Source organism: Castor canadensis, chromosome 4 (genome assembly GCF_047511655.1).
Source record: "Castor canadensis chromosome 4, mCasCan1.hap1v2, whole genome shotgun sequence".
NCBI lineage: Eukaryota > Metazoa > Chordata > Mammalia > Rodentia > Castoridae > Castor > Castor canadensis.
In genome coordinates, this window is record NC_133389.1 from 29,890,668 (window position 1) to 29,916,561 (window position 25,894).

General features: G+C 41.9%; 1 protein-coding gene across 1 annotated transcript in view; it reads left to right on the top strand.

Moving 5' to 3' along the window:
- Pstpip2 (proline-serine-threonine phosphatase interacting protein 2) overlaps positions 1-25,894 on the top strand; it is a 71,759-nt gene that overhangs the window by 14,933 nt on the left and 30,932 nt on the right. The window contains exons 2-4 of the mRNA XM_020165054.2: positions 18,454-18,554; positions 23,123-23,200; positions 25,392-25,426. Of these exons, the coding sequence (XP_020020643.2) occupies positions 18,454-18,554; positions 23,123-23,200; positions 25,392-25,426 (214 nt within the window). The remainder of the gene's footprint in view (positions 1-18,453; positions 18,555-23,122; positions 23,201-25,391; positions 25,427-25,894) is intronic.

Here is a 25,894-nt window from a genome sequence, read left to right on the forward strand (position 1 = left end):
AGTACTTTGTGCTCAAACTCATGCAAGATGATGGTTGGGTAAGACATCAGCGAGTTAGAGGCAGTGGACTCCGGAGAACATGTAATGCAAGAAATACTTCCTATAGCTCTCTAAGACAGGCTTACATCTGAAATTTGAATATACAAATTTCCTTCTCATTGCCACGATTGTGGGTCCAGAGTACAGAGAACCCAGGTGCACTTGAACTTGAGCTGGTTGCGGTGAAAATGCAATGGTGGAAAAGAGCTAGGGTGGGATGTACCTTGGTGGTAACATGCTTGCTTAGCATTCACGAGGCTCTGGGTTCAGTTCCCAGCACCACAAGAACAACAGCAAAACCCCAAACTAAATCTAAAGCTTAACTAAGTTGAAGTTAAAACTTTGGAAAAAATTCTCCCGGACAACAAAAACGGTTGTCAATTTTATAAAGCGTCAGTAGGAGCAAGTAGGAACAAGAGCACACACTTCAGGGGTCGGGGAAGACTGACTTACTGAGACATGGAGAGTGAGTAGTTCCTGGAAGAAAAGGTGGATTACTTGACGTTATTTCTCAGAACCAAAGTTAATGAGTCCGATGTGCAAACTTGGAGATTATTGCACTTACTTGAATCTTGCTGGTGAGTAACACTTTTTTGCATGTACTCATTTTTATTCATATTAAGAATATAAAGCTAGGCGTGGTGGTGCACACCGATAATTCCTGCAGTCAGGAGACTGAAGCTGGAGGACCATGAGTTTGAGGTTTGCTTGGGCTAATAGCAAGACCCTGTCTCAAAAAAATAGAAAAAAGAGTATCAAGACTTTGGTCAAGCTGTAAGCTAGACCTCCATTTTTTCATTTGTAAAAGGTGGAAATTAATAATTTTTTTTTTTTTTTAACAGTACTGGGGTTTGAGCTCCGGGCCTCACACTTGCTAGGCCTCATACTTGTAGCTAGAGTGGCTCTACAACTTGAGCTACTCCACCAGCCCTCTTTTGTGTTGGGTATTTTGTGTGTATGTGTGTGTGTGTGTGTGTGTGTGTGTGTGTGTGTGTTGGATATTTTTGAAATAGGGTCTCATGAACTATTTATTTGCCTGAGATGACTTTGAACCTCGATCCTCCTGATCTCTGCCTCCTGAGTAGCCAGGATTACAGGTGTGAGCCACCCACACCCAGTTTTTCTGATGAATTTTAATTTTTTTAACTTACAAATAATTTTAGGTTTACTAAAAAGTTGTAAAAATTGTACAAATTGTGCCCTTTACTTGGATTGCTCAAATGGTAGCATTGTTTTATCTCCTACTCCCCTTCTTTTTATGTAGGCACACTCTTTTTTTTTTTTTTTTTTTGGTGAGGCTGGGATTGCAACCCAGGATCTTCTGCACACTAGGCAAGCGCTCTACCACTGAACTACACACTACACACCCAGCTCCTATTTTTTTTTTTTGAGGCAGGGTCTCCTGTCTTAGCCTCCTGAGTAGCTGGAATGATAGGTGCACACTTTTTTTATGAACCACTTAAAAGCAAAGGAGCAGTAAAGTAAGTACTTATCCATAAACACTTCAATGTGTATTTTCTAAATATAAGAATATTTGCTTATGTAATCACAATGCTATGATTTAGAAAAAAATCAGGAAATAATGCCAATGCAATGCTATTAGCTAGTCTATAGACCCTTCTGAAATTTCCCCAACTGTCCTAATACTGTCCTTTATAGCAAAAGAAGAAAGCATTTCCCATTCAGGATCCAGCGTTGCATTTGCTTGTTGGCTTGCTTTAGTCTCCTTTAATTTGGAACAGTTCCCAAGTCTTTCTGTGTGTCGTTTATGACGGACATTTTTAGCAGACAGGACAGTTATTTTGTAGAATGTTCCTTGGCCTGGGTTTGCCTGTTTCCTTATGATTAGATTCAAGCTGTGCATTTCTGGCAGGATCATCACAGAGGTGACACTGTGCTGTTCTCAGTGTCAGAAGGCATGGGATATGCATTTGTCTGGTGACTGGTGGAGGTAACTTCAATCCTTTGGTTAAGGTGGTTGTGTGAATAACCTGTTGCTGCTGTAATGAATAATAAAGTGGCTTAAAACAACAGACATTTATTTTCTTATAGTTCTGTAAAATGGCATTCAGTGGACTAGAATCGAAGTGTCAGCAAGGCCAGCTCCTTCCTGGGGCTTTAGGGCGGAATCCTTTTTTTTTTGCCTATTCTAGAGTCTAGAGGCTGCCTGTTTTCCTTGGCTAATAGCCCCTTCCTCCATCTTCAGGGCAGCAGAGTAACAACTTCAAATCTGTCTCTCTGATGTTAGTACCTATCCTTACATCTCTTCCTCTGATTCTCCTGCCTCCTTCTTGTAAGGATCCTTGTGATTACATTGCAGCCACCTAAATAATCCAAGATCAACTCCCCATCTCAAGCTCTTAATCACATCTGCAAAGTCCTTTTTCCCATGTATGGAAACACAGTCACAGGCTCTGAATCAGGATGGGGGCATCTTTAGGGACCACTATTCAGCCTAGATTCCTCCATTGTAAAAGGACTGAATTTCCCTTTGTAATTAATCAGTATCTTGAGGGGAGACACTTTTCAACCATGTAAATATCATTTTTCTCACCCAAATTCTACATCCATTATTTTCAGCAGTCATTGATGATTTTTGCCTGAGTCAGTTATTACTCAGAGGGTTGTCAAGTAATGGTCAGAAGTTTTTACAGCTATGTTGCAGGATACGTGACATGTAATAATCAACACATGTTTTAAGCATACAGTTTGATAGATTTTCACATGTATATACATTCATGAAGCCGCTTCAGAATAATAAACGTATCCATCTTCCTCAGTATTTCCTCATGACCCTCTGAAATCTCTTCTACTCCATCATCCTCCCAGCACCTGATCTGCTCTGTCACTATAGATTGGTTGATTTCCTAGAGTTTGTATAATTAGAACACAGGAAGTACTTTTTTTTTTTTTAACTTGGCTTCTTTTACTTGTCCTCATTTTGAGATTCATCCATGTGTGTTATGTGTATTAACAGTTTTTATTTCTGAGTGCTAGTCCATTTTATGACCATAACACAGCTTCTTTATCCATTGACCTATTGATGGATTTTTTTTTCCAGTTTTGGGTGATTGCAAATAAAGTTCTTATGAACATTCATGTGTAAGTTTTTGTGTAGTGATTTTAAAATTGCATGTGCATGATAAAGATAGCATTCTACTCTAAGTAAGCGCTTTCTTTTCTGTCTCTCTCCCTCTGTCTCACACACACACACACACACACACACATACACAGAGTATGGTTTCATTGATTCTTATTTTATTTAATGGCTATTAGGTTACCATCATTATTAATCTTTTTTTTTTTTTTTGTGGTTTGAACTCAGAGACTTTATCTTGAGCCACTCCACCAGCCCTATTTTGTGATGGTTTTTTTGAGATAGGGTCTTGGAAAAACTTTGCCTGGGCTGGCTTCCAACCACGATCCTCCTGATCTCTGCTTCCTTAGTAGCCAGGATTACAGGCGTGAGCCGCTGATACCTGACATGATCATTATTAATCTTGAAGCTCAATTTTTTTTTAGATTTTGACAGTAGGGTGCTCCTTTAAACTGGACCCTATCTCTCTTTGGCACTGAGCACTTGCTTGCTTTCTGGCACAAGATGTTACAGGTTTTTTTTTTTTTGGTTTGAAAACTTACTTTTTTGTTACAGGCTTAATAGGCCATTTCCCTGCCCTCATCCTAAAATCTGCCATTTCTTCAGAGTCCTGGCTCCTTTAAGTAGAGAACAGCATTTAGAAACTAAGACTCGTGCTTGGGGCACACTGACTGCCCCTTTGTCATCATTGATTGTAGGATCTCTCAACAGACAGAGCTAGGAAATATATTCCTGCAAAATGATAACTCCGAGTCCATTTCATCACCATGGGGTTATTCTGGCCTTCCTTTGCTTGGTGTAGTTTTCACTCCCAGTGATGTGTAGGTAAGTGTTTAATATCCCCCAGGCATAAACATTCTGATTTTCAGCACATGCTAACATCCATGGTATAAAAGCTTCTTCCACTCAGATGACAGAGGTTCCTGCCAGAAATCCTAGCTACTTGGGAGGCTGAGATCGAGAGGATCATGGTTTGAGGCCAGTCTGAGCAAATAGTTTGCAAGACCACATCTTCAAAACCACCACAGCAAAATGGAGTGGAGGGGTGGCTCAAGCTGCAGAGCGCCTGCTTTGCAAGTGTGAAGCCCTGAGGTAGGCGTGAGGCCCTGAGCTCAAACTCCAGTACTGCCAAAAGAAAAAAACAAAACAAAACCCAAAAAGCTACCAACATGACAGTAGTGAATGAGGAATCAGGAAGAGGTGTGCACAGGTGGTTCTTACCAAATAGCATGAGCTAACTCATGGCATCGTTCCTCTTTCGGAGAGAAACCTGGTTCCTGTTTTCCACAATATATTTATATTTACTCATTTCCTCAGTCCCTAGATACATAGAAAGCAGTTTCAGAATCACTAGCAATGAAATTGTGAAAAGCAAGTTTGATATTTGTACTTATGTCTGTCTTAGGTTAAGAGTACATAGTTAAATTGAGTTAATTGCCTCATTCAGTGGATGTTTGTTGAAGTATTAAAAATTGAATATTCATTGTATAATAAAGCCAGTAAAATGTAAACACACACACACAAAGAGTACATAGTCAAGATACTGCATCCAAAGTTACTTGGATTACTTCTCTTCTTTTTCTTCGATGGTCATTAAAATGTAGTTGGGAGCCAGATGTGGTAGTTCATGTCTATAATCCCAGCTCTTGGGAGACAGAGGCTGCCTAGCAAGTTCAAGGCCAATTTGAGCTACACAGTGAGACCCTGTCTCAAAAAAGGCAAGGGTTGGGGGTGTAACTTAGAGTGCTTGCCTAGCTTGTTCAAGGCTCTGGGCTTGATCCCCAGCACTGAAAAAAAAAAAAAAAAGTTGGTTCATCTGTTTCTGCTTATAGTCTATTTTAGAGTTTCTCTCATCCTTGTTGGTCTGTTTCCAGTTTTTCTCCATTTAAAATGTTAGTATTATTTCAAGTCAGAACTACTTTAAAAAGTCTGTGCAGAGAAGTGTCATCTTCACTCATTCCTTCTGTACCAGCTCTTTTCCCTATCTTTTTTACTGCGACTTGCAGTTGTCACTTTAAGTGACTAATTTCATCCATTTCTGGTTTATTCTTCCAGTGTTTCTTTTCACACAGGTGAGCAGATCCGTCTGTTCTCTCATTGTCTCTTCCTCCCTCTCTCCTTACCCTCTCTCCCTCCCTCCCTGGTGGAACTGGAGTTTGAACTTAGGGCTTCTTGCTCACAAAGCAGGCGATCTACCACTTGAGCCACACCTCCACCTCCTCTTCTTATATAAAAGGCAGCACCTGTATAGAAAGACCACAAAGTCTGGAATCATGTGTCTTATTTTGCTTTTTTTTTTTTTTAAGAACTGCATCTCCTGGAACACTTCTGGGACAAAACAGTGACATAGGCTTATTCTGTGAGAACCAGAAATGTGAATCACCCAAATCAGTGCATCGAGGATGGATGGATGTGTAGGAATTGATAGGAGTGCTGGTTTAATGCACCATGTTCACAGCTGTTTTGCATAATGCATTAAAGCAGGCATTGCTACTTAAGTACAGTATGTTGAACGTATCATGTCATTAAATGTGTCATGTTTTTTAAGGTAATAGCCATAAGTCATTCATTATAGATATTTGAATGCCTGCGTTTCAGATTTTATGGCTACTCTGAAGTTACTTTTTTTTTGGTATTTTGAGACAAGGTCTTGCAATGTAGCCCAGGCTGGCCTCGAAGTGACAATCCCCCTGCCTTTGCCTCTGAGTGCTGGGATTACAGACATGCTCTACCATTCCCAGCCCTGGTCTCTGTACTTTAAATTACATTTGTAAATGGTTATTGTTGACAAAAAAGAAAGCTACTGCTTTTTTGTATATTTAATTCAGTTCTTATAAAGAGTTCTTTTTAGTTTGATAATCTCAGATTTTCTAAGCAGATACTTGAACTTGACAATTTCTAATGTTTTTGTTTCTGTATGAAGTGAGAAGATGGGAAAGACATTTTCTGGAAAGGGAAGACCTTTAGGGGACCTCAGCACTGTGCTGACTTTTTTCTTTCAATATTCACTGGGGAAGCTGTGTAGACTGCTAGGAACGTCCTGTGGCCACGAAGGTCATCAGGCCCGTGTTAGGAGCCTGTGGCAGGGTGGAGTCCTCATCAGCTGTGGCTTTGGCACAAATGTCAGAAGCAGCTGAGCTGTTTGCACCCGGCATGGGGCAGGGCACTGGCTGGCTTCCCAGTGTCCTCCTAACACCCTTCAAATTTCTCCATGGCTGCTCCAGTTTCAGCCCCTGCTGACTGGGAGCTGTGGCCAAGGTTCTCAGATTTTGTGGAGAAAGTTTGCGTCTTTTCTTTTCTGTTTTGCCTGGGTTGGAATGCTGTCTTCCAAATTCTGACCATCTAGTATCTCCTTTTTATATCACAGAAATCCCTACAAATCTCCAGTTTCATCATTGGGTCTTTTCCTATTTCCATTGTTGCTGTGGCTTGGGGTTCAGAAGTGATAAACAAGTGTCATTTGCTGTTAAGGGATGGAAGGAGAGAGAACGTCTTCAGGTTATATATTTCAGGAAATTTGGAAAATACAGAAGAGTTCAAAGAAGAGAACTACTTTTAACATTTTGGTGCATTTTTTCCTCCTCTTTTTCCCCCCAATGGGTTCTTGCAGGGCACAGTACTTTTTTGGGTTCTGTTTTCACTTATTTGCAATCCTGTGAAGTTACCTTTTTCATTGATCTGTTGTCTTGAAGAGGAGGGACATTTAGATGGGTGAAAATGTCACCTGTGGCTCTAGCTGATATAGGGCTGGGGATGTTGTAGGAGTGAGGTGACAAACTGTGCTTGTAGAACAACAATGCTGGAGCAGGAACTGAGGTGGGAATGAATTCTTGCCTTCAAAATTCACTGTATTGTTTTAGAGAAGGTTGAAGGACGTGACCATCATAATGACTTCGACCTTGGTCTTCAGAGAACGTGATGAAGACCCAGATAGCAGTTTTCATCTGTCTTGCTGAGGTTTCTCTGAGGACACCTCACCAGCTGAGTCCCAGATGACAACACACATATTTTTGAGGAGCTAACAGGCTATTCATTTATTTCACTGTTGTCTGCTTTCAATGAAAAAAACAATTCACAAGGCCAAACACATTCTTTTGGTTATATGAATAGTCTTGAGAAAAAAATTTTAATTTAAGACCACGTCATCCTTATCCGGGTGCTGGTGGCTCACGCCTGTAATCCTAGCTATTCAGGAGGCAGAATCAGGAGGATCATGGTTTGAAGCCACCCCTGGGCAAATAGTTTTCGAGACCCTATCTTGAAAAACCCATCACAAAAAAGGGCTGACAGATGTCTCAAGGGGTAGAGTGCCTATCTATCAAGCATGAGACTGTGAGTTCAAACCCCAGTGCCACCAAAAAAATAAAAAGACTATGTCATCCTTTGTGCTTTGGTCTGTGAAGCACTTGACAAATTCAAAGCACATTATCTCTTAATCCTTCCCACAATCCCCACTTTCCAATCTAGTTAGTCAACACTAACAGTTTGAACTATTTGCTGAAAGTCACATAGCTTGTAAATGGTAGAACTGGGACTCAGAGTCAAGTTTGGCATTAAAGCCTGTGTGCTTTGCAGGAAATGGACAAAAAATTACATAGGGTTTGTGCTCAAACAAGAGCAGCTATGTGGCCAACTGGTTTAAGGACAGAGTTTTGTCTGTGTCAGAATACAGATCTTCAGCCTCAGTTTCTTGTCCTGTAAAATGAAGGTAACAGTGATAGATGTGCTATAGGGTAATTTTAGGAATTAAACAAGATATTCCATATAAAATACTTAATAGGCTGTTTGACACACAGCAAGTGCTCAATGTATATTAAATATAATTAATATTAATCAATGATAATTCATCCCTATTGCAGAATTGAACCATTTGGTTTTACCTCTTTGGTGGACAAGAAGCAGGAAAGAGCTGAGTGTCGGTGGCTCACGCCTGCAATCTTAGCTACTCAGGAGGAAGAGATCAGGAGGTGTTCGGTTCAAAGCCAGCCCAGGCAAATAGTTCGAGAGACCCTGTCTTGAAAAACCCATCACATAAAAGGGCTGGTGGAGTGGGTCAAGGTGTAGGTCCTAGGTTCAAGCCCCATTACAGCAAAAAAGAAAAAAAAATGGAAGAAAGAAAGATTAAGGTTGAAAGCATAGGGAAGTAAAACAGATACCTCAACCTTTATGCCGGGTCTAGTGTCGTCTTAGGGCTCTTCATATGTAACTGAGAGATTTGGATAATATCGCTGGCGGACCGTTAAAATGGCTCCTTGTGGTTGGAGGCAGTGATAAGGAGAACTCTGCTTCCTATGATCTAGGATCTCGTTTTCCCACCTGTAAAACATGGAAACAGTGCATACACTGTGTCTGTGGAACATGTTGTGATCCTTTAATGCAAAGTGCTGCACACTTGTGCACCTGTGACCAGGTCTCAAACACATGCAGTCTTTGTACGGGATGCAAAGCAACTGGCCTCCCCTACTTCCTGTAGCTTTCTCTGGCCTTACAAAAGGCATCAATGCCAATTTACATGTTTCATTCAAAACTGGAGGGTTTTTTTTTATTGTTTTATTATTCATATGTGCATACAAGGCTTGGGTCATTTCTCCCCTCTGCCCCCACCCCCTCCCTTACCACCCACTCCACCCTCTCCCGCTCCCCCCCTCAATACCCAGCAGAAACTATTTTGCCCTTATCTCTAATTTTGTTGTAGAGAGAGTATAAGCAATAATAGGAAGGAACAAGGGGTTTTGCTGGTTGAGATAAGGATAGCTATACAGGGAGTTGACTCACATTGATTTCCTGTGCATGTTTGTTACCTTCTAGGTTAATTCTTTTTGATCTAACCTTTTCTCTAGTTCCTGGTCCCCTTCTCCTACTGGCCTCAGTTGCTTTTAAGGTATCTGCTTTAGTTTCTCTGCGTTAAGGGCAACAAATGCTAGCTAATTTTTTAGGTGTCTTACCTATCCTCACCCCTCCCTTGTGTGCTCTCGCTTTTATCATGTGCTCAAATCCAGTCCCCTTGTTGTGTTTGCCCTTGATCTAATGTCCACATATGAGGGAGAACATATGATTTTTGGTCTTTTGGGCCAAGCTAACCTCACTCAGAATGATGTTCTCCAATTCCATCCATTTACCAGCGAATGATAACATTTCGTTCTTCTTCATGGCTGCATAAAATTCCATTGTGTATAAATACCACATTTTCTTAATCCATTCGTCAGTGGTGGGGCATCTTGGCTGTTTCCATAACTTGGCTATTGTGAATAGTGCCGCAATAAACATGGGTGTGCAGGTGCCTCTGGAGTAACCTGTGTCACATTCTTTTGGGTATATCCCCAAGAGTGGTATTGCTGGATCAAATGGTGGATCAATGTTTAGCTTTTTAAGTAGCCTCCAAATTTTTTTTCCAGAGTGGTTGTATGGAGGTTTTAAAATGAAATGCAAACCACAGAGTTTCTCTAGCCTTTCTTTTTCTTTTTTTCCCCTCAGTAGAACTGGGGTTTGAGCTCAGGGCTTCTTGCTTATAAAACAGGTGCTCTACTGCTTGAGCCACACCTCCAGTCCATTTTGCTTTGGTTATTCAGAGATGGGATCTAGTGAACTATTTGCCTGGGGTGACCTCAAAACATAATCCTCCCAATCTCAGTCTCCCAAGTAGCTAGGATGACAGGCGTGAGCCACTGATGCCCAGTTCTAGCCTCTTCTTTGCACTTTTCTGACATCATTCTCTTACCTCCCCATTCTATTGCCTTCTCTGGTTTCTTCTTGTAAGCTCCTCCAGACAGGAACCACGATGTCCCTTTTAACTTTTATGTTTCCTATGGTAGCAGAACTGCATTGCAGCCATTTGCAAAGAGTATAACACAGTGACGATTCTGATACCACACCCCCGCTTGGGAATCCGCAGGTCTGGGCTGGGATTGTTTAATGAGCTGCCTGGGTGATTGAGCCCAGGTGGTTCTTGGAGTCTGTGGGTAGCAGACATCCTGATCGATGTAGCCCAAAAGCAAACGTGAGGGTGCTCAGAGCACCTGTACAGCCGTTATGGTGGCTTTGAAGACTGAGGGTCTTGTTTGCTTCTCCCCTGCTCTCTGTGCCTCCTGCCCAAAGGCCACATGATAGAAGAAGTGGGAAAGGAGCATAGAAACAAGTCCTCAGTGCCCCGGCTGCGTAGGAAGGAGGAATGTGGTACGTGTGCTGCGAAGACTGAGTGAACGCCCACCTGAGTGCTGGAGCTGGGGTGGGAGCTGGCAGGCAGTGATGTTGTCTTCCACCTGTAGCTCATGGGCCCTGTTTCCTCTGAGGCTCCCCCTCCACCCACCACCCCCCCGGCCAGTTCACAGCAGTACTGTTTTTATCATTCTTTGGCCCACACACCTGCTTCGTGTGGCACACATGTGCTCCCTGCTGATGCTGGCAAGGTTTTTTGGTTTTGTTTTGTTTTTCTGGTACTGGGGTTTGAACTAAGGGCCCCCCCTTTTTTTGGCAGCACTGGGGTTTAAACTTAGGGCCTCATGTTTGCTAGGCAGGCACTCTACCACTTGAGCCACTCTGCCAGCCTGATATAGTCTGCTTATTTTACTATTTACTTTTGGTGGTATTGGGGTTTGAACTCAGGGCCTGTGCCTTGAGCCACTCCACCAGCCCTTTTTTGTGATGGGTTTTTTGTTAGATAAGGTCTTGAAAACTATTTGCCTATTTGAGGTGACTTCAAACTGCAATCCTCATGATCTCTGCCTCCTGAGTAACTAGGATTACAGGCGTGAGCCACTGGCATTGGAGGGCAAGTTTTTTTGTTTCAAAAAATTTTTAAGAGGCTTCATAGCAAAAGTAGTAAGCCATCAACCAAAACTTGAGTGCTCCTTGCCTTTTTTATAATTTAAGCATTGTTAAACCTTGAGCTGGGGAGTTTGCAGGTGCTTGGATCTGCTGTCAGTGGTCACCTAGCAGCCCCAGCCCTGCCCACTGCCTTCCAGCTTCTCCTGATCACTTTGCCCCTGTCTCCTTTCCCTTCTTTCTTCTCATCTCCCTGCTTTATCCAGGACTCCATTCCTTCTGGTGACTGCTTCTCTCTTCTTATTCCTCTGAATCCTAAGTTTTTTCTTTTAATTTTTTTGAGGTGTAACGTATAGATGATAACATGTACAGATCAGCAAGTTTTTTGAAATTGCATATGACCACACAACCATGCGCTCACCTGTGTAGAGATGTCTTTATAGGAATATCTTTATAGGGTTGTGGGCTGCCTGTGCACTTCTATCATGTTACAAAGTCCCCTCCCAGTCATTTCCAGTGATTTTTTCCTTGACTCTCACACCATTGCTGTTCTTATTTGTTTTACCATAGCTTCATCTCGCTTGTCCTATGAATTCATATAAATTGAACCATGCAATAGGTTTTTTTTTGTGCCTCCTATCTTTCACTCAGCATAATGGTTTTGAGATCCATCCACGTTGGGTTTTTTTTATCAGTAGTCCTTTCCTTTTTATTGCTGAGTAGTATTCCATGGTATGAATATAACACAAATTATTTATTCATTCACCAGTTGCTAGACATTTGGGTTGTTTCTAGTTTTGAATGACTTCAGATAAAATTCCTACAAATGTTATTATTTTATTTTATTTTTATGACCTGCGAATGTTCTTATAGAAGTCTTTTTTCACTTAGGTAAATGCTTAGGAATAGAACTTTGGCTTACAGGTCATGTATGTACATGCTTAGCTTTCTGGAGCAATGCAAGCCTTTTAAAAAACAATTGTACCATTTTATTCTCGTATTTATAGTGTATGAGAGTTCTGGTCTTAGCATCCTTGCCTCTTGACTTTTTCTTATTTTTTAATTTAGTTTGTTTTGAGACAGAGTCTCACTATGTAGCTCAGGCTGACCTTGAGCTCATTAGCCTCCTACCTCATCTTCCTGAGTGTTGAGATGACAGGTGCTCACCACCATACCTGGTGCAAGGTTTTGATGAAGCCCAGGTTTTCACTTCAGTTCATGGTTTTTGTAACCTCTCTAAGACATCTTTTCCTAAAGATTTGCTAAATACCTCAAACTATCTGGTCTCTTTCTGACAACTTCAAGTTCTCAAAGGTGTTTTCTTCTAAAAAAAATATATTTTAGGACCAGGTGCCGATGGCTCATGCCTGTAATCAGGAGGCAGAGATCAGGAGGATCTAGTTTGGAAGCCAGCCCTGGGCAAATAGTTCACAAGACCCTATCTTGAAAAAACCCATCACTAAAAAAGGCCTGGTAGAGTGACTCAAGTGGTAGAGTCCTGCCTAGCAAGCTTGAGGCCCTGAGTTCAAACCTAGCACCTCAAAACCCAAAAAAACATCTTTTAGTTTTACATTTGAATCCATGATCAATTTCAGGTTAATATCTGTATATAGTGTGAGGAAGACTAGAGGCTCTTTCCTCTACAGATTTATGCTGTTGTTCTGGGTCCACCATCCCCCACTGAACAGCCTTGGCACCTTTGGTGAAAGCCCATTGGTCATAGACAAATGAGTTTATTTCTGGATCCTTTTCTGTTCCATCGTCTACTTGGCCCAATTCTGTAACTTCGTGGAAAATTTTCAAGTCAGGTGGTGTGAGCCCTACAACTTTGTTTTTCTTTAAAATTGTTTTTTTGTGTGTGTGTGTGTGTGTGTCTATTTTAGGTCTTTTGTAATTCTTTATAATTTTTAGGCCCAATTTACAGAACAGACTTTTGGGATTTTGATGGGATTATGATGAATCTATAGATGAACTTGAGGAAAACTGATTATTCTAACAATATTTACTTTCCAACCCCCACGCACAGTATATGTGTACCTTTATTTAGGTCTTCTTTCATGAATGCTTTGTTTTGTTTTGTTGAAATCAGGGCCTTATTTAGCCAGCACTCTGTTTTCTGAAAGAGTTTGAGTGACTAGTGTTATCCCTTTTCCTCAAATAGTTGACAGAATCCAACAGTGAATTAATTCATCTGGGTCTAATGTTTCATTGTGAGAAGGCTTTATGTATTCATTTTCCTTAGAGATGTAGGATTATTCAGATATCTTTCTTCTTAAGTTAGTTTTGGTCATTTGCTTTTTAGAAATTTCACTGTAGTTTGTAATATTCCTTTTTTTTTTTTTGAGAAAGAGTCTCACTCTGTAGCCCAGGCTGGCCTTAACTCTTGATTCTCCTACTGTGGCCTCTAGAGTGTTGGGATTACAGGTGTGCACCACCACGGATCCCTTATTCTTATATTCTATATCAATATATATTTTATTCTTAGATTCTATATCAGTATAGAATCTATACTGATTGAAAACTGTGTTGGTGTTCCCTTTTTCATCCTGGTAATTGATGATTTGTATTTGTTGTCTTTCTCTTGTTTTTGGTCAATCTAGTTTGCCAATTTTATTAAACTATTCAAAGGACTCATCTTTCACTTCATTCCTTTTCTCTGTTTGTCATTTCTATCTCATTGTATTCCACTATTTTTACTTCCTTTTTTGTACTTACTACAGGTTTTATTTGCCCTTCTTTTCCTAGCTACTTAGAGTAAAAGTGCCAGTCACTCATTTAAAACCATTTTTTAATTTAAGAGCTATGCATTTTTCCTATTTTGCCATGTCTCATACATAAATTTTGACGTTATTTTTTTCAATGCCAATTGGTTTGGAATAGTTTTTAATTTCTCATGAGATTCCTAGCCATCTTTTTATTTAGGGTACTGGGGTTTGAACTCAGGGCCTCATGCTTGCTAGGCAGGCACTCTACTGCTTGAGCCACTCCACTAGCCCTGTTCTGTGTTGGTTTTTTTCAAGATAGGGTCTCCTGAGCTACTTTCCAGGGCTGGCCTTAACCTTGATCCTCCTGATCTGCCTCCTGAGTAGCTAGGATTACAGGCATGAGCCACTGGCACTGGCTGATTCCTATTCATTTTAGAAGACTGAATTTAAATCTTATTTCTTCTTTTCTTTAATGACCCTAGCCTATCCCCTTTTGCTATGGCATTCATTACATATTTTCTCTCTATAATCTTACATATGATCTTAGTCTTCAGTTTTGCTTGTGCATACATGTTTGTTTTATGTGCATGTCTTTTACTGACTCTCCAAATGAATGGCTGGCTCCCTAATGACAAGAACTCTACCCCAAGCTGGCTTTATAAGCTTTTTAGTACTTTGTATGTAGTTGGTATGAAATTAACTGATGTCTTGAGCACATTAATGTGAATTGTACTGTGAATGATAAAGTTTATGCATATTCAAATACCCAAATAAGGAGTTAACTAATTTTTTTTTTGTGTCTGTGTGTGTGACTGGAATTTAAACTTAGGGCTTTCCAATTGTGAAGCAGGCACCCTACTGCTTGAGGCAAACCTCCAGCCCAAGTTAACTAATCTATAAAAAAGATGACAATTCATGATGTAAAACAGTATATGCTCAGAGCCCAATGATAGGAATAGGCATAAACATTCCAGGCATTCAGAATAGGCAGAGGGGTTAGTAGGAAAAATTATTTGAGGAAGACTTCAGAGGAGAAATGGGATTTGAACAGGCCTGGAAACAGAAGTAGAATGTAGTTGAAGATGCCATTCTCATTGGAAAAAGCATGTACAAAGATCTTGGGATAGAAATACATGTTCTCTTGGAGACAAGGAAAGAGACCAGTGTGGGAAAAGCTGGGAGAGTGAAGTGTGAGATGTGCTACAGATGACTTTGATTATCAAGCTGAGGATATTGAAATATGAGCTTGATATACTCACTTCCAATGGAAGATTTGTGCTGCTGTCTTGGTACCCATGCATCTTGGTACATCTCAGACTGTGTGTGCTTTCCTCTTTCTTATGTGCCCCCCCTAGTCTGAGTTCTGCCAGTCAGCTTACCACCCATGATCTCTGAAGTAGCATAGGCAGAATTTTACAGGCTAAATCCTCAACCACTTTGAATATGGCCTTGGGCACTTGTCTTCTCCTGGGGATTTCATTTCTTCTCTACTTCTTTCTTGGTTTCCTTTCTCCCTCGTTTCAAATAAATGACTGGGCAGCAATTCTGTTTTGTTTTTAAGGCTTACAGCTGGGAGGTCTGGTGTTTGGTTGTGTTTCTGGGAAACTGGTTTAGCTCTAGTACCCGCCCCTCTCAGAGTATCTACACCCTTAATTAAGAAAAGGGAAATCATCTCTCAAATAAACATCATAAGACAAAAGTCAAGCATCTTTTCCTGGGAGGACCCAAGACATCTGTCTATAAACCCATGTTGACACTGACCCTTTGTTACTCGTTCATTCACTCACTCAGGAACCTTTTTTCCATTGTTCTCTTCTGTTTTATCTGACTAACACTAAAACAGGCATTTTCATCCTGCATATCTTTACTGTAGGCCTTTGATGTGTATAACACGGAGATAAATTTTTTTTGGGGGGGATGGGTGCAGTCTAAGTTTTGAATGAAGCCTCAGATACTTGCAGTAGAGTTGGAACAGAAAAGCTTCTCTCATGGGTGATAACCAGCATCAAATTCTAATGCTGGGTACTTTGAGAACCTAGAGTGAGGAGTTGGGGCTACTCAGAAAAGATTTCCAGAAAACTTGAAGGGAGAGGGACTGGCTTTGGGTTTGAGAATGGATGGTGTAAGCCCCACATTGCAGGGGGCAGTGAGATGCTCACTTGGCTAAGCCAGAGGGATCTGTAGGAAGGTGGATGCTTGAGGCTGGGCTAGAGGCTGTTTCTTTGGACTTCCCAAGGTCTAAATCTACACAAACAATAGTCACAAAGCTAGAATCCAACATTTCTAGCTTAGATTTATTTATTATGCTTACATAAATTTATGATACTTACATAAATCCATTAGAAAGGCAATATGAGTTATGTTCATTTATGTGCCCAAATCCATTTTGAAATCAGCCTCAGGCCTTGGTCCCGTTGGGTGCTTCTGGGACACTATTGGCTCAGCCAGGCCATCATGAGTTGCAGCAAATGGAAGAGAGCACATCTGCTCCCATAGGGTCCAGGACTGGGTAGAGAGGAGGTTTTAGAACCCCTTATCCTGTCCCCGGAACCATCATTCAAATGTCCTGGTGAAGTCACCATTCAAATGCCAGGACAAATTCAATTCCTAGAAAGCATGAACCTCAACCCAGGTGCTGAGCTTGTGACATAGGGTGTCACGTTTGTGGTGCCAATGTCGACCTGAGTTTGTGACATTGTTGCAGCAAAGAATTTACGGATGAGTCTAGTTAGGTGAGTTTATAAAAGTGTATTTAGCAAAGCAAAAAAGCAGGAAAAAAGCACATCCCAAAAGATTGGAGATGGGGACACATGAAATGAGTGTGAAGTCCTGTGTGTAAGGCATATTTATGAGGTGTAAGTCAGTCTAGGGGTCAAAGGACCTTATCTCTGTGTAAACACTTGTTTTTGTCAGTACAGGGGCCTGGACTCAGAACCTCAGGCTTGCTAGGCTCCACCTCTTGAGCCCCAGCCTCTTTTGCTTTGGTTATTTTTGAGATAGGGTCTTGCTTTATGCCTGGGCTGGCCTAGACTTTGACCTTCCTATTTGTGCTTCCCTGTGTAGCTGGGATGACAGGCATGCACAACTGTGCCAGGTACTGGCTAAGATGAGGGGGTTTCGAGAACTTTTTTGCCCAGGTTGTCCTTGAATGGAGCTCTTCCACTTCCAAAATAGCTCGAGCCACCATGGTCAACCTCTATGCATATTCTTTTATTTTGGCAATCTGGAATGTTAATTATTTGTCATGACAACCCTTCTTTAACTGTATCTTATGATTTAAAAACTGGTAAGTTTGGGATTCTCAGAGGCCAAATCTCCTTAATTGACATAGGTGACATATGTTTGAGAATCTGCCAGGTACTTTCTTCTAGAAGTGTTTACTTAAGGGAGAAAATTCCATCATTAGGAGATATTTATTCTCCTTTGACAAGGTCTTCTTTTAGTCCAAGAATGAGATTTATCACAAGTTTTTCTGCAGATATTTATCTAGAATGTGCTTATCTAGAGCTCCAGGCAAGCCATTAGTGCAAGGTGAAAGCACTGCTAGCTGCTATAGCCCAATGGGGAGTGAGAGACTCTAAGTTCCTATGAAAGCAGTGTTTGTTCTTAGCTCCTGGCTCTCTTCCATAGGACTCCCTCTGCAGACTGGGACAGGAGGGGAAGGGCTTCCTAGTCTGATCCACCTTGGCGGGGGGTGTAGTAGGTGAGTTTCAGAGCTCCAGGGCATATCCAGAGGTGACCTCAATAACCCAGTCTATTGGAATCTGAATCAAGCAACTCACTGTTTGCATTTGGGGTAGGAACCAAGGAACCATCCTCATTAGGGAACACTTTGATACTTAAAAGCCATTAATTTGTTGGTTCAGGGAAGTAAAATGCCTTGATTTAAAAATGCACTGCAAGCTGGGCACTGGTTGCTCATGCCTGTAATCCTAGCTACTCAGGAGGCAGAGATCAGGAGGATCATGGTTCGAAGCCAACTCAAGGCAAATAGTTCAGAGACCTTATCTGGGAAAAAAAAAACCCAATATAAAAAAGGGCTTGAAGAGTGTCTCTAGTGGTAGAGAGCCTGCCTAGCAAGTGTGAGGCCCTGAGTTCAAATCTTAGTACCACAAAAAATAAATAATTAAAGTACTGTACCTGGAGCTATGGCTTGAGATCTTAGCCATCCTTAGAGAGCATAGGAGAATAAAATATGAAAAAATTCTAATTAAAAAGTTATTTTCTCCCAAATTGGGCCCAGGAGCTACATGGAGTGTGCTGGCTGCCGGACCCCCCTTCATGCTTCCCAGTGTGCAGAGGACACTTTTCTCCCACTCTGCAGCCTGCTTCCTGCCTCCTAGCTCAGAATTGCTTGCCTTTTGCAGAGATACCCTGGGCTCTCCAGAGGGCTAACTGGCTGTGGGAAGATTTCAGGGTCATGCTTGGTGGCAAGTTTAAGTACAAAACCCCCTGGTTAAAATATACCTGTAGCATACTTTGTTTCCATTCAGCATTGTGAAGACACACATGGCAGGAGGCTGGAGTGGGCTCCTGGCTCCTTCTCTCCTGACCTGACTTAGGTGTAAGTGGAGGCTGGGAGAGAGATGGGTCCCACCTCTCCTTCATCCATCCATGTGTCTCTCAGTCCTCTGTCACTTCCTCCCTGTTTTGTAACTCTTCAGTTTCATCATTTTAAATACTCTTCCAATGGTTGTGTGCATTTTTATTTCTTCTGTACAATCTTTGGTCTCATGTTTCGGACATGAAGCAATTCAGTGATGTCAGTTGCTGGCTTCTGTCCCATCCACGCTCCAGGCCTCAGGGCCATCTGGACTGTTTGCAGTCTGATGCCATGTTGTCTTTCCCCAGAGCTCTGACATCCTCAGCACCATCGGCTATGACAGCATCATCCAGCATCTGAACAACGGCCGCAAGAACTGCAAAGAGTTCGAAGACTTCTTAAAAGAAAGGTAATGGCTGATGCTCTTGTCTCCCTGAAGACAGTAGGCCAGGATGCCCCCTGCAAGACTAGGAACAATTTGTTCTTTTTGGTTGTGCTTATCAGTTCTGAAGCTCTTGTGCTATAGGGTATGGCATGATCCCCAAGAAGTAAAGCCATCTCTGTCCAAGGTTCTTAGGAACCAGTTTGAGAGATAAGATTTATGAATGCAACAGCAAAATGTCGCTAATACACAAAATATATTGGGGGAGGGGGGCAGGGTGGAGAAATGACCCAAACAATGTATGCACATGTGAGTAAATGAATTAAAAAAAACCCCAAAATATACTAAGTAGCATGGTATGAATAATACTGAAAGACCCCACAGGAGGAGTGGAAATTGTTGAGGACTAGCAAGAAAAGTACCCCCAAAACAAGACAACAAAACAACACCAAAAAGGTGGGTGTGGCATCATGGAGAAGATCCTGGCATGGCCCTGGCAGGATGAGGCAGCTCTGATAGGTGTGGGGTTGGGGAGAATATGTTCCATGTCTTTCTCTTAGCTTCTGGTGTCACCAGCAGGTCATGGTGTGCCCTGCTTGCAGCTCTATAACTCCCTCCATCATCACATGACTTTCTTTACATTGTCTTTTTTTGAACTCAGGGTCTCATACTTGCTAAGCAGGTGCTCTATTACTTGAGCCATTCTGCCAGTCCTTTTTTGTGTTGAGTATTTTCAAGACAGTTCTGGTGAACTATTTGTTCAGGTTGGCTTCGAACCATGGTCCTCCTGATCTCTGCCTCTTGAGTAGCTAGGATTATAGGAAATGAGCCACCAGCACCTGACTACACATTGTCTTCTTATAAGGACATCTGTCATGTTGGATGACATGGAGGGCGGCCTAACCAGGACGTCCTCATCTTAGCTAATTGCATCTGTACTGATCCTATTCCAAAAGAAGGTCACATTCTGAGATAATATGGACTAGGACTTCAATATGCTTGTTTTTTTAGTGGGGACAGAGCGTAACACCTCCCCAACAGAATGGGCTAGAAGCTGAGACCTCCAAGGGAAAAGGAACACCGGGATGAGTCAGATCCCTGTTCCCTCGTAACCAGCAATGAGATTCAACAAGGTATCTGTGTTCTCGTCAGTATGAGGAAGTCGTTGTGCTTGATTCTGTAAGATCCCTCTGAGCTAAAAACATGCATCTTCCCAAGGAATTCATAGTTTGGTTGACGTGCTAGGAGTGGCCTATACAGTGAAAGTGAGCAAAACCGCTAAGGATCAGGCTTTACGTCCATCTTCATCTTAGGTGCCTACTCTGATCTGGAGGTTGCCTGAGCTCCAGGCTGGAGATCATCTCGGGCTGGTTTCAAACCTGATGGCAAAGGCTGCATCTGGTGATGTTGGCCATGGGTTCCTGAAGGGGAACTGGCATGTGGAGTAACTCTTGGTCTGGAATTCAGTCAAGGGAGAGGTCAAAGTGAGCTGGGGTTCTCAAGGAGAGCTTGGTGAAGAAAGGGTGGCCAGCAAAATGCTGAGAGGAATAGTATCATTATTTGCAGGAAAATAGTTGGAACTGGAGAATATCATGAAAAAAGCCATACACAGAAAGATAACTATTTCGTGTTTTCTGTCATGTGTGGAAACTAAACAGGCATACAACAATAAAAAAGCCAGGCATGGTGGTATATCCCTATAATCCCTGCACTCAAGAAGCTGAGGGAGAAGAATCACAAGTTTGCAGTCAGTCTGGGATGCATAGTGAGACTCTGTCTCCAAAAAAAAAAGGGAAGACACTATCTCAAAAATATCCAACACAAAAAAGGGCTGGAGGAATGGCTCCAGTGGTAGAACATCTGCCTAGCAAGTGTGAGGTCCTGAGTTCAAACTCCAGTTCCGCTAAAAAACAAAACAAAAAGATGAGCTAAAAGCAGAAGAAGGGCTATTAAAGGAAGGGGAGGAGATTGGGGGGAGGGGGGAGAAAAGGGAGGGCAATAAAGGGCAGTAAGGAGGATGGAATTGATTAAAGCGTGATATATGCACATGTAGAGATGTCACAGTGAATTTATTTATTTGTCCAATTAATACAGTTAATTGGTTTACATCTCTCTCTTCCACAGACTAATGCATTCGCTAGGCAGCCTTTATATTTCAGTCATCTCTGTTCTCTTAGCACCTAAAGCGAGACCTGGGACATTGTGGGTGTTCAGAACATGATAAATGGATGAGCAGATGTGGGGGAACACAGGGATGGATGGGAGGAGAGTGGACGAGGGGAAGGCCTCGCTAGACCTGGGTGATTTCTGAAAATTCCTTCCTTGGCTGCAGGCCCTGGGACCCATGGCTTCCTGTTTGCTGGGGATCCTGTCCCCACAGTGGTTCCAGTGGCTTCAGGAGGATGAGACTGCAGTTTCACTTCAGTAAAGCGCCTTCTTTTCTCCAGGCACCATTGTGCCTGCTGGATGTTATTGCTTACCATGTTCTCGGACTTTCCATGGGGAACAGAGTCTACCTGTGGTTGTCTGAGAGTCAGAAAGTTAGACTAATGTCTTTTCCTGCAAACCACAAAAGACTCTCAAGCACTTTTAATGGGGAGATGTTGAAAGGATAAAATACATATTATATGCTTTTTAAAAAATGAAAATAGCCTTAATATCTTTTTGTATTTAAAATATTTAGTGTTTGGGGCTGGTGGAGTGGCTCAAGTGGTAGAGTGCCTGCCTAGCAAGTGTGAAGCCCTGAGTTCAAATCCCAGTGCTGCCAAAAAAAAATTAATGTTCATTGCAAAGTATCATAATTTAGATATTACATGTATACAGTGAACAGGGGCTCAGAAAGGTAGAAATAGTTTCTGATGAGTTCAAGTGCATCTTTCCCCCGTCCCCCCCTTTTTTGAGACATGGTCTTAAAGCTGGGGTTGTAGCCGAAAGGCAGGATGCTTGCCTAGCGTGTACAAGGCCATGGGTTCGATCCCCAGCACTGCAAAATAAATAAATAATAGTTTTTGGTATTCCAAAAACTATTTGTGTGAGCTTGAGGCAGGGTCTCACCGTGTAGCACAGGCTAGCCTTGAATTTGAGATCCTCCTTCCTTAGCCTCCTTAGTGGTGAATTATGGGTGTATGCCACCATGCTTGGCTTCGATTCTTTTTTTTTTTTTAACATTCATTCCCATGAAAAGATCATTAATATCCAGCGTGACAGAGGATTCCTGGGAGTGGAAACTCTTAAACACTTGTGGTGTGAGTAAAAAGTGAGAAAGCATTTGGAGGGCAATTTGGTAATATTTTTCAAAATTTAAACTGCATGACCTGTGAATCTGCTTTCTCAGAACTCTTAGCCTAACACTCCCAAGTGCCAGTGGATGTATGACCAATGTGCGGCTCTTCTCCTAATAATGAAAACCTGGCAGCAAATCAGGAGAAGGTTTCACAAGGAAAACTGTGGATTCTGAGCACTGTGGATTTGTGTGAACTGATAAGACAAGTTCTACACAATGTATTACTGGGTGAAAACAGAACAGCAGACAGTAGAGTGATCTCAATTAGGTAAACAGAAAAAGTTCTGTGTAAGTGTAGATGTGAGAGGTAGGTACGAATGCAGAGGAAGAGGATGGGAAAAGACACATACCAAACTCAGCAGTGACTACCCCTGGGGAGAGAAGTAGGGGTGGAGGGCTGGCGGAGTGGCTCAAGTGGTAGAGCACCTACCCAGCAAGTGTCAGGCTGTCAAGCCCTGAGTTCAAACCCCAGTACCACACACCACACACACACACACACACACACACACACACACACACACACACACACAGAAGTAGTGGGGTTGGAGAAGAACATGGAGGGGACTTCCATGCTTTAGATCTTTTGCCTTTGTGTTGTTTGGATCTTTCAATGTATTCACTTACTACTTGTAGAATTTTTTAAGACTCTGAAGAAAGAAAGTGGGGAAGTCAAGCCTAAGTCAACTTAACCTGATAGCATGCTTTGGATAATGCTGGGGCTGTGACAAACAGTGGAGACAGTGACAGCAAAGGAAACAGAGGATGGCAAAAGGAGGATATATTTGAAATGACTTTGAAGGAGGAACTCTGCAGAGTGGCAGAGCGTCCTATTGGGAAAGGTGGAGGATGGCTGGGCCTCACAGGTGCATCATGGTAGGTACACCTCTTACTCCACTTTAAAAACATGCTCAGCCAGGCTCAGTGGTATTTGCCTGTATAGTCCCACCTACCTGGGAGGCTGAGGCGAGAGGATCAGTTGAGGCCAGGAGTTCAAGGCCAGCCTTGGCAACATAGGGAAACTATACCTTAAAACAAACAAATAAACAAACACATGAACAAACAAACAACAGTTCAGCTTGGCTATGATGTCTGTGCTAGGGACTTCCAGCTGGAGAGCACCACCTTAGAGATGACAGTCACTGGTCTTATACTTGTTCTGCATTCTATAGGGAGAATCTTGCATTTTAGGGAATAATGATCTATCTGGACTTCTACAGTAAAGGGTCAGGTCTCCTTCAAGGGGAGGGCCATGCATGTATTAACTAAGAGTCAGTCCTAGGCAGGACTCATGACCCTCTTTTGTTCCCCTTAGGGCAGCGATCGAAGAGAAATATGGCAAAGATCTGCTCAGCCTCTCCAAGAAGAAGCCATGTGGACAGTCTGAGATCAAGTACGTGCCATGTATCTTTCTGGCATGTGTCTGTTTTGCCTAAGACTGCCCAGAGCCCCTACCTGTTCAGCGGATGGAGTTGACCTCTAGGTTGCACTGTGTTGGGAGAAAAAATTTTTTCAATTTTTTCCCTAAATTTATGACAGTAAAATTCTTTCAGTAGCCATAAAGAAGGCAAAAATGGGCCGTGAAGCTATAACTCATTAATATTTCTATTTTCCTTGAAGCCTTTATATGTATATATTTTCATAAGTAGGATTATATCTCATTTAATTTTACACTAGAAATTTAATAGAGGGCCAGGGGAATGGCTCAAGTGGTAGAGCATGTACCTAGCAAGCATATAGGCCCTGAATTCAAACCCAAGTACCACCAAAACAAAAAATTCTTTAATCCATATTGAATTGATTTACCAGGTGCCAGGGAATCACACCTGTAATTCTAGATGCTCAGGAAGCAGAAATCAGGAGGATCATGGTTCGAAGGCAGCCTGGGCAAAAAATTCATGTGACTGTACTTGAAAACACCCATCACAAAAAAGGACTGGTGGAGTGGCTCAAGGTGTAGACCCTGAGTTCAAACCCTAATACTGCAAAAAAAAAAAAAGAAATTTAATAGAAGGGCTTTTTGTTATTAATATATTTATAAACTAGTATATTTTAAATAAAAATGTTTATAAAATAATGCATAAAATATAAAATTATATATTTATGTATTTTATGGTTTGTAATAGCCATGAGAGAGAGTCTTTGTACCAGACTATAGTTCTCATACCAATGTGAGGTTCCTGTACCATAATAATTTATTCTTTAACCATTCATTGAATTCTGCATCCTCAGAAATGACGAGAATGTGGTAGTTACTTTAGGAACAGTTTCCCTCGTGTATAGGGTTGGCTTCGTATAGGAGCCCATACTTTGAAGGGTTTCATATGTTAAGTTGGTGGACTTTTTTTTTTTTTTGGTGGTATTGCAGTTTGAACTCAGGGCTTTACATTTGCAAAGCAGGCACTCTACCACTTGAGCCATGGCTCTGGTTCATTTTACTCTGGTTATTTTGGAGATGGGATCTGGCCTTGAAACATGATCCTGCTGATCTCAGCCTCCCAAGTAGCTAGTATTACAGGCCTGAGCCATCAGCACCTGACTAAGTTGGGGGACTTTAAGAAACAAGATGAAGCTGGGCACCTGTGACTCATGCCTGTAATCCCAGGATTAAGGTTCAAGGCCAGTGCTGGGCGAATTGTTCACAAGACCCTAACTCAAAAATACCCAACACAGAAAAGGGCTGGTGGAGTGGCTCAAATAGTAGAGTGCATGTCTAGCAAGCGTGAGGCCCTGAGTTCAAACCCCAGTTATCCCCAACCCCCTGGAAAAAGAAAGAAGATGGAACAAAAATATTGGATGGTAATAACAGATAACTTGCTGGGAAGGATAATCAGTATTAAAGCATTCTTGGGCATTTCATTGTTTAGGATAAAAGCAAAATATTATCTTTAGACTTTGAGTAAACTTATTAGGGGATTCTTTCCCTGTCAAGCCTGCAGATGAGAATGCAGCCTGTGAGTCTATTACCATAGAATCCAGCTAAACCATGCCCAGATTGCTAATCCACCCATACTGTGAAATAATAGGTGTGCATATTGGATGCCACTAAGCTTGTTATTCATTAACCGAAAAACTAATGCACTATACGTTGTTTACTGTCTCCTCTTTTATGCTCTGAGGTTTGGGATGATGTCTGTCTTGTACCATTGAATCTCTGACATTGGACACAATCCCTGACCCCTAGTGTCCAGTCAATAAGTATACGATGATTGATTGAATAAATGAAGAAAGAGGCATCCATAGCTAGGGTTTGAACTCTTCCTTTATTGCCTCGTTTTCATATTTCTAATTGCCATACTTTGAAGAATAACTGATATTCTTATGAGAAAGGGGCCATAATTCTTGCATTATCATCAGGGAAAATGAAGCATGAAGAGTTTTGGCCTCTTTCCCTACTCAGGTGACCGTGAAGAACTGCTTATGCCTGGGTTTGAGGAAATTGGATTTACTGTCTTCTTAAGCTCACAGGCAAAGATGAATCTGTAGGCTCTTAAATTAAGATACAGGCAGAGAGACCTATGTAAAAGCATTATGATAGGATTGTGATTTCCAGAACTAAAATTATATATGTGTTTGGTTTCCAGCACCCTGAAGCGGGCCCTTGAAGTCTTCAAACAGCGTAAGTTATTTTTTAAAAACTGTATTTGCTGTCCTTGGTAAATTCTGTCTGTCATAAAGTCAAGTTTTAGTGTAAATAGAAAATTCATATTGGGTGAAATTAAATAACAAAAAAACCAACTAGCTGAAATGAGCAGAGGATCCTTCATACCTGGGCATCGTGACATGCTTCTGGCTTTCTTAGAGCAGTGCTCTAAGCCGGATGGAGGGCTTGTTTATTAACACAGATTCCTGGGCCCATCCTGAATTTCCAACTCAGGAAGTTTGGGGTGAGGCCTGAGAGCCTGCATGTCTCTCCAGTTCCCAATTGAGGCTAAGGTCACTGGTGCAGGGACCACACTGGGATTGGCACCCTTCGAGGTTGTCCATGCTGTTCATTCTACAATGCTTTTCTTTTGGTGGTACAGGGACTCATGCATGCTAGGCAGGCGCTCTACCACTTGAGCCACTCCACCAGCCCATCTCCTTA